At 36.1% G+C, this 10008-nt stretch overlaps 1 protein-coding gene across 1 annotated transcript; it reads right to left on the reverse strand.

The window, feature by feature from the left end:
• Nucleotides 1-438: 438 nt before the first annotated feature.
• Nucleotides 439-1116, reverse strand: LOC141633039 (uncharacterized). Its single transcript, XM_074445536.1, has one exon. It carries the CDS (start codon nt 1114-1116, stop codon nt 439-441), a length of 678 nt encoding a protein of 225 aa, XP_074301637.1.
• Between the last annotated feature and the right edge of the window lie 8892 nt (nt 1117-10008).

The following is a 10008-nucleotide window of genomic DNA, read 5'->3' on the forward strand; positions in this document are numbered from 1 at the left end:
CCATGACACCCTAGTGCTTTTTATCAATTGGTTACATCCCTTTTAATTCATCTTGCTTGTTTACTTTCATTGCTTTTTAGTTTAGTGATCTTCTACTTCAAACCCCAACTGTGACACCCTTAGACACCGCTAGTTGCAATAGAAATCTCATCTCAATTTCCGTCCCTTGGGATCCAACCTTTACTTGCCTCTTTACTAATTTTAGAGTTGTTTGTGAAGTTATAAATTGTGTTTTGGTCTAGGTGCTCCTAACGACAAGTACTGAAAACTAAACCCTACGAGGGATCACGACCAAAAATGGCGCCGTTGCCGGGGACGGTGTTAACTTGATTTAGATTTTCTTGAATTTTTTTTTGCAAGAAAGGCCAGCCATCTTATTCATCCATTTGAGCGAATAATAGGCAAATTCTTACAAAGTATAACCAATAACTTAGACCTCTAAACATTAAGAAGCTCAACTATCTCATTCTTGTGAGAAGAATGAGTTACATGAATCAGTCTTACACTAACTAGGTGTTGCACTCTCCTAATTATGTAAGGTATGTCATGTTCAATGCCTTGAAAAATTCTGAGATTTCGCTCTTCCCATAAACTATAAGCTAGTGCAGTCAAACAGCTCGTGAACCACCTAGCTTTCCAATGCCTCCTCACATGCTTACCAGCTATCCAGTTTAATTCATTCCTCAAATTCATAGTACGGCCAGAGATCTTCATCCATTGCAGAAGACTTTGCCATGCTTCTGTAGAAAATGAACACTGAAAGAAGTGATGTTGATGCGTTTCTACAACAGCTTTACACAAGATGCACCTATTAACCAAATACAGTCCCCTGTAGTTAAGTTGATCAATAGTAGCCAATTTACGCTGCTGTGCTAAAGTCACAATAAAGCTGTGTTTTGGGAGAACTGCCCTATTCCAAATAGCATTTACCCATCTAAGCTTGGTTCCTTGTTGCCTGAACTGATCATAAACCATTGAAAACTGAGGCTTACCATGCTTGATACAGCTCTGCGGGAAAGCTCTAGCATTTGCAGCACTCCCAGTTCTCTCCAATAGCTCATCCCGAACCTTCAGAATACTTCTCCAGCTCTCAGAGTGATAAGGTTTGACATCCATAGTTCAAAACTCAGCATGTTTGATGTTATATGTATAATTGCAGATGACCCAAGAGCTGTCAGAATGTCTCTCAATCTCCCAAATCCATTTACAAAGGATGCACTTATTCCATGCTAGTACTTCCTTAATATTGAAACCTCCTTCCCTCAGTGGCATACAACTATAAGCCCAGCTTTTTAGAATCAGTCTCCGGTGGCCTTCCTCTGAGTTCCATAGAAAATTCCTGCAGAACTTAGTAATGAGTTTAATAACTCCTTTAGGGATCAGTAAAGTAGAACACCAGAACTGTTCTAGCCCAAAAATCACAGTGTTAATCAAATTAATTTTGCCAGCATAGGAAAGTTGATGAGTGGACCAATGATGCATTGCCTGTTGTACTTTCTGAAGAAGATCTGCAAACATTGCCTTATTCAGTTTGCCCTCATTTAGAGGCACACCTAAATAACTAAAGGGAAAACTTCCTTCAGTGTATCCAGTAGCCCTGAGTATTTCTCCTTGGATATCCTCCCTTATCCCTCCCATATAAATACTTGTCTTCTCAGGATTTGCCTGTAACCCAGAAAGTTGAGCAAACATCCCAAGAGACTGAGTAATTGCCCTGACAGATGGAGTATCCCCTCTGACAAAAATCATTAAATCATCTGCAAAAATCAAGTGATTTAATCCAATTCTACCACACTTGGGATGATAAGAGACTTGATGTTGTTTATGAATCCCCCTTAGAATACGAGAGAGGTATTCCATGCCCATAACAAAGAGAAAAGGAGACAGTGGGTCACCCTGTCTCAACCCACTTTCTCCTTTAAAGAAACCAGCTATTATACCATTGATTTTAAGGCTAAACCAGGTAGAAGTTACACATCCCATAATCCATTTCTGGAACTGAGGTGGAAAATTATAAAGTTCAAGCATCTGACCTCGAAAACTCCATTGAAGGGAGTCAAAAGCTTTTTTAATATCCACCTTAATGAGACATCTAGGGGACACTCCTTGTTGGCCATATCCTTTAATAAGGGATTGAGTGAGCATGATATTCTCAAAGATGCTTCTCCCCTTCACAAAAGCTCCTTGTTCAAGTCCCACAATGTTTGGTAAAAGAGGCTTCATGCGTTCACATAGTATTTTACTCACAGTCTTGTAAAACACAGTAAAACAAGCAATAGGCCTATAGTCTATGATTGTGGAAACTGTCTGTTTTTTAGGGATCAAAGCCAATAGAGTAGTGTTAGCCTGCTTAGACATAACTCCAATTCTGAAGAAATGTTGTATAGCACAGCAAAAATCATGTTTAATCATAGGCCAGGATTTCTTGAAAAACTGAGCAGAAAATCCATCATGTCCAGGACTTTTATTGGAGTCAATGGAAAACAAAGCTCTCTTAATTTCCATTTCCTCAACTGGTTTGCAAAGATTAGGCCATTCAGAGTCAGGCACCTGAGACCCTCTCAGCAAACTACAATCCATACCAATTGTCTCCACCTTCTTACCCAATAAAGCTTGATAATATTCCACAAAAGCTTGATTAACATTATGAATCCCATCTCTGATCTGCCCATTCCTGTCATGAATCTTCCCAATTATACTTTGGTTCTTCCTAATAGCAATTCTGGAGAAAAAATAGCTATTAGGGGCATCATTGTGCTGAATGCTTTGCACCTTAGCACGCTGAATTAAGGAACTTCTCCCAGTCTTCTTTAAACTCAAATAAACTTCCAACATGATTTTCTTATTGACAAGCAGCTCAGAAGTAAGAAGGTTCTGATGGATTTGATATTGACAATCCTCCAGTTCCTTCTTAGCTTCCTGAACTCTTTTAGTTAACCCTGCAAAGTGAGTTCTATGTAAGGATTGTAAGTTATGCCTAACATTTTTGAGCCTATCAAACAGCCTAAACATAGGATTCCCCCTCACAGGAATTTCCCAAGCATTCTAGACAATAGTATCATAGTCAGGATAATCCTCCCAACAGTTCAAATTGCTGAATCTTTTAGTAATTTTATAATTTTCCACCACCAGGATCAGCAAAGGTGAATGATCAGAGATCCCAGAAGGTGAAATGGTCACCTGAGTATTTGGGTATGCCACCAACCAACCAGGATTCACCAAAGCCCTATCAAGCTTGGACCAAATCCTTTCATCCACATCTCTTTTATTTGTCCAAGTGTACTCACAGCCAAAGCTATGAGTGTCCTCCAACTGACAATCAAGAAAACATTGATTAAAATCCATTATTTCAGAAAGAGAAGGAGGGTTTGGCCCAACCCTTTCCTCAATGTCCCTAACAATGTTAAAATCCCCCATCAGTATCCAATTAGCAGCAGTATTATGCAGCTGTCTAAGTTCATCCCATAAGGCTTTCCTATCATCTCCATCATTGCCCCATAAACAAAAGTAACATTCACAACCTTGTTAGATATATGGTGCAGCAGTTCCAAGTGGATCAGTTGATCATGTACCTTAGAAGAAATATCAGTAACTAAGCGAATCTCTTAATAATTGCAGCAGAATTATTATACTTTACTCTAGTCTCTAATAAACCAAACACCTCTATTTTATTAGTAGATAAGTAACCCCTAACTTCCTGCTGCTTTATTAGGTCGTTGAAACCCCTAATATTCCAAGAAGATATGATCATTGAATTTTATCAGGCTCCTCCTCCTCCTGAGTGACCACCAAATTAGTGTCCAATAATAAACCCTCAGTATGTAGCACTTCATATTTGTTGTTTAGAGTAAGAACTTGCTGCTCAGTTTCTACCTCAATCCTGGCAACACTCAAGTGAGCCACTGCCACATCCTCAGTCCTAGATAGACCTAACACCCTGCATCCTGAGCCCTCCCCTTTATCATTTGGGGAAGACCTAACCTCCAAGACAGTAGAGGAGGAGCCTAGTCCATGACATTCTGAGCTCCTGTCAACTGTCTTTGAAGGGGTCTCCTCACCAGATTTAGGGGGATTATGGCCTAGCAATGGGCTTCCTGAGTCCTTAGCAACTGGGACAGTGGAGTGAGTCACAGGGCGTTGGATTGGTCTGTATTCCTTTCTCATATCATCCAGCTTCTGATTGATCTTAGTGAATTTACACTTCTCTTGTACATGACCCAATTTCTTACAGCAATGGCAATAATGAGGCAGCCATTCATATATAATACGTTGCTGTGTGAGCCCATGATATGGAGTCTGGAGTTGCACAGTAGTGGGTAACTCTTCAGCTACATCAACTTCCACCAAAACTCGTGCAAATGAGAGCTTGGATTTGAAAGTTGTGGGAAGATCTGCAAACAAAAGTTTCCCTACAACACTTGCCATCTTACTCAAAACATTTTCTAACCACATAAAAGGATCTAAGTCAGGGAAGAGTATCCAAGCAGGAACAATGGATACAGAGTCCATTTCCTTAGAAAACCTAGGTGACCATTTCTTCAGAACCAAAGTACTGCTGCCCATATTCCAAGGTCCTCCCTTAAGGATCTCATTCATATCCTGCTCAGAGAGGAACCTAAAGCTGTACCATCCTTTTTTATAATACTGCACAATAGGTCTGTCAATATTCTTCCAGTACTTAGCCACATATTCATCAACCTGTTTAAGTTTAGGTTTGGCTCCTAAGAAATTCTCCATCAATGTGTTACTCCAGAACTTAATCTCATCAATTACATCATCCTCAACGATTTCAATCGTCTTAGATTCAGCGCTCTTATCATAATAGTACAAATTCATGCCTTGTTTAGGTTTCGCCACCATGTTCCATGGCTTCGCAAAACCGATTCCAAGTTCAGTTGCAGGTGGTGGAATTTCAGAACTAGAAGGTTTATCAGATTCCTTTCCCAAATTATTTCCAGCAGGTTTATCCAATAATCCAGTTAAATTGAGTAATTGACCAACTGTTTCAGGAGTATTGATACCTGAATTGTCCTCAGTAACAATTGTTTCCGCAGTAATGGTCGGGGCTTCCAGTCCTCAATACAATCCCCAGTTTCCAAAGTGTCTGTAACAACCGCCGAATTATCATCTACAGCCTGTTTATTACGAGCTCGTGTCTTTGCCATGGTGCAAGCTGAAAAAAGAAGAATAAATGGACGTGTTTTTGATTTTTTTAAGGGTTTTCTTGAGGGGGAAGCTTTCTCTCTTTCCATGGCTTCGTTGATAGTTTTAGCATAAGAGTAACTCTGATTTAGTAATTAAAAGCAGAAAAAATGGACGTGTTTTTGATTTTTGATTTTCTTGTATTGTTATTAGTTGTGTCTTTCTTTGCCTTGGGGAAATAAAACTCCTCAAGGTTTGTTCTAACTATATTCGAGTTGTTTGATATTTTGCAAGATGGACCTTATAGATTGTTTTGTAGAGGACCACTTAAGTATACCTTTCTTCAAAGATCTCATGCAAGCATTGGAAGCCTTTGAAGCAAGTGAGGCTAAAAATATGTATTGGGAATTGGAGGTAGATCTTTTTGAGGCCGCTCTAGCTAACAAAGAACTTACTCATGCACAATCCGAATTAGTGCATAACATCCTTGTGGAAGCATGTCAACCTATAGAAGATGAGCAATCCATCCTAGAAGACATCGTACAAGCTCAAGAGCAAGAGGAATTCGTCATGGAATTCGAATGTGATGAGATTGATGAGAATGAAGAACAAGTTGAATATGCAATGAGAATGGAATGTCTAATGGAGATGGAGCAAATTCTCAATGAACCTTCAAAGGAGGAAAGTGAGGTACAAACTCCTACTTTAAAACCCCTTCCCCCAAATTTGAAATATGGTTATCTTGATGAATCAAAGACCAAACCCGTGATTGTTAATGATAGACTTAATGAGAACCAATTGGGAAAATTGCTTGATGTATTGAAACAACATGAGAAGGCTATAGGTTATAGTCTAGATGACCTTAAGGGGATAAGTCCCAACTTTTGCATGCATAGAATTCATCTAGAGGAAGACCATAGACCTACCATTCAACCTCAAAGAAGATTAAACCCCCACATGCAAGAAGTTGTCAAATGAGAGGTAATGAAATTACTTGACACGGGAATCATATATCCCATATCAGATTCTTTGTGGGTTAGCCCCGTTCAAGTGGTACCTAAGAAAGGAGGTACCACGGTGGTGACAAACGAAAAGAATAAGTTAATACCTGTTGGAATATGTGTCCTCCGACAATAATGCGATCACGACTGTTGATCATGATGATCACATGTTTAAGTCTCATTATAAAGGATACAATTGGGAAGTAATATTTTACTGTCAACTGGTCCACACATATCGGTAATGATTGGCTGACTAGAGTTTGACATTACTGTCGTGCGATGGTGGTGATCAGTTGATCCCCTAGGTCATACCTATAGGGCAACACTCTTAATTGATCATTTAATTGATCGTATAACGTTACGAGTCAATTAAAATATTTAAAATTGACAGAAGATTTTGAAAGTATTATTTACGTATCTCATTGAAATTTGATTAAATGAGATACAGTCTGAGTAATCGAATTGTTTCATTATTCAGATGAAATTATTGTTTAAGGAAACAATTGAAATTGAATGAATTATTATAAATACAAATTGTTGTGATTTATAAATTGGTAAAATATTTTGGTACAAGTAATTATGAATTACTAAGTCGATTTTTATATATGACGTATTTTTATTAATAAGTTGATTTTTAATATGTTAAAAATACATAACAATTTTATATAACATATGACATGTGACATAAGACAAATTGACAAAAATAAAATGGATTCCATTTTACACATATGTACCGAAATTAAGGAGGATTAAGGATAATATTGTGTTTATAATGTGAGTGGTAAACACAATTATTACCTACTAAACTAGCCATGCAACCCTAATGCTCATTGTGAAGAACAACTCTTGCATGCATTGGCTCCCTCCCATGCCCTCTTCCACCCGGTTTTTTGAGATGAAAAATCACTTTGGTTTTTCATCTTATTTTACCTAATATACACTAAAATGTAGTTAGTGTTTTATTCATTATTCATTCATCTAAAATTTGAGTTTTAGAAAGATAAAAACTCTTCTTTCTCTTCCTTCTCTCTAACCGAAAAATAGAGAGTTCCATAATATTTTTGGGTCAATTTTTCTTGCAAAATTAATATTGTCTAGTATTCATAATATTAATTTAAATTAAGAGTGTGCTTTGGGTATTAAGCTTTGGGAGAGATCCTACACTTTGATCTTAGTTCTTCCACTAAGGAAAGCACAAGAACAAGAGAGAAAGGAGATCTCTCTTGTGCCCATATAAACCAATATTCCAATGTAAGATAAAGATTTCTTCTTTATATTGTTTATAAGTTTGCATGCATAAGATCACCATTAATTTTATGACAAATTAAAATATAACATATAGGAATATGTTAAGTATATAGATCTACTTTTCCTTCAATCGGTATCAAGAGCCATGGTTGTTTGCATGCAAATCGGTTAAGAGTTTTTCCGAGTTATAAGATTAACATATAAAACTTGTATAATTTGTGTTATTATGAAATATCACGAAATTAATTTATGCATGTTAAAATTTCTGGTCCTAAAATGTTTTTAGGATATTTTGGTTAATTTATGGATTTTTATTGTTCATATTATACAATAATGGCATTAAAATATGATTTTATGAATAAAATGTCATTTTCGGACTAAAATTAGCTAAACTTTGGAGATGACCTGTAAATTTTCATAATTTTTTAAAATATCGTTGTCACATATATTATTTTGAGATGACCTGTAAATTTTCATAATTTTTGGACTTATGCTCGAAAAATGGATTTTTCATTCTTTAAATCGGATTTAGATGTAAAATAGGTTAATATGAGATAAATTTCGAATCTGGTCATAGAAATTTAGTATGTTGTCACATGCAATTTTACAAGATGTGTGTAAAATAATAGGCTATATTGAAGTCTTTTTGCATGATTTATGGATTTTTGAAGAAAAATAGCATGAATAGTGACTTCATTAGTGAAATATTAATAAAACATACTCTATGACTAAGGAAAAACATCATATGTTGCATTTTATTATCTTTTTCAGATCTAAAATTGAAAAGTTGATGGATACAATTTTTCTCATGTTTTATGATTATTTTTTTAAAACCGATAAACCGCAACATTGTTTTTCCGGATAAATGTCGAAATTTTTAACCTAAGTTTTTGAACATTATGAGTGTCATGGTGTTTTTTCCAGAATGTTCATGAGTTTAAATTTCAAATTTTGAATTTATTTGAAATTTTGTGATTTATTTGAAGTTTTAAGCTTATTTTTGTAATTTAGGTCCATTAATGAACAATTTTAGAAATATGAGTTAATTATGGTCAAATAATTAGTGAAGACTAAATTTTGAGTCCTAAGAGGTTAGGGTAATTAACTTATGCATAAATATGAATTTATGTAATTTTTGTGATTATAAAATGTTGAAATCACGCAAATCCGTAAAAACCGAGTAATATACGATATTGGCTATTTAAAGACGATTTAGCATAAATTTGGGCATGTTCATACATATTATAATGCTGCATTTTATTTATGATTGTCATAATTTTAATTTATGTAATTTTGAATTATGTAATTTTTACTTAGTATGGCCTTAGTTTTTAATTGGTATTACCCGAAATGTATGGGAATATCGATTCGGTTGTAATTTATTGTGAACTCATATCACCGTTTTGTAATTTAATAGATTTATTTTATTTTAGTTACAAATGTATAATAGGAAATTATGTAATTTATTATGTAATTTTATTCATTTCGGAGTTCCCAAAGACGGATTTCTTAAAGATGGCGATACATAAAGACAGTGTTACCTCGAGATGCGTGCCACAACCGAAGTTCAAGGGACCAATGGAGTTGGTTTCCGAATATGTAATAGTTAAATAGTTTTTCTATTTTAGGAAGGCCATACTAGGATTTTATTTTTTACGCTTTGCACTTTATTTATATGTCACATGCATCGCTAAATCGCCATAACTAAAACATGCATCCTCATCTAATCGAGTTCATCGACCGTGTCAATTAAAATTATCGTAGGTTCACCGCTTTAGTTCACTTAAAACGTGATAGATAATAAATTGACATGACCTCTCGCTAAAACAATCAATTGAGACATAGCCTTACCAAATAGTAGAAACCATGAAAACCTATTTCGTGAGGGAGTGCACTCGGCCATACCGGGGTACAAACCTTGTTACGTAGGGGAAGTGGGTGATGAATGTCTATCCACCGAATTTATATTAATAAGGGGTATTTCGGCACACCGTGCCCTAAGTTGATATGAGTTTGGATTATGGACACATTTATTCGAAATTTGGGTTATACTCAACGAAAGTATTCACGACGATTTCCGGATGTGTTTCGGGCTAAAGATAAATATTAATGTAAATTTTATTGACCAAGAGTTCTAAAAGTAGAATCGATTAAAAGGTTAATCCACCAAGTTATGTTAACAAAGGGTATTTCGGCACACCGTGCCCTAAGTTAGTATGAATTTGGGTCTTGGAATCATTTATCTAGTTGGGTAGAGGTCATTAGAAAAATGCATAAAACTTGTTTAAATTATAAATTTTTACGAGTATTATTATTAAAACGACAATTGTTTTACTCCTTCTATTTTGTTTTGTAGACCACTTCTTTTTCTCATAACAAATGGCAACACCAACCCCTAACGCCACGCCTCTCGCTAATTCATCATGGCTCCGATCCTTCATGGATCGATGTAAACTTGAAAAGAATGGGTCAAATTTCTCCGATTGGGATGCCCAACTCAAATTAGCCGCCCAAGGTGACGACAAGCTTCGTTACCTAACCGAGGCCTCTCCACCCGAACCTACTACTAGGTCGACCGCCGCCACTAGGGAAGCATATGAGGCTTACCATAAGGAGT

This window comes from Silene latifolia, chromosome Y (assembly GCF_048544455.1).
Source record: "Silene latifolia isolate original U9 population chromosome Y, ASM4854445v1, whole genome shotgun sequence".
In the NCBI taxonomy this organism is placed as follows: domain Eukaryota; kingdom Viridiplantae; phylum Streptophyta; class Magnoliopsida; order Caryophyllales; family Caryophyllaceae; genus Silene; species Silene latifolia.

Bases quoted from the DNA above. Each gene is read 5' to 3' on its own strand.
- LOC141633039 (XM_074445536.1), bottom strand. From the start codon at position 1,116: ATGGATGTCAAACCTTATCACTCTGAGAGCTGGAGAAGTATTCTGAAG.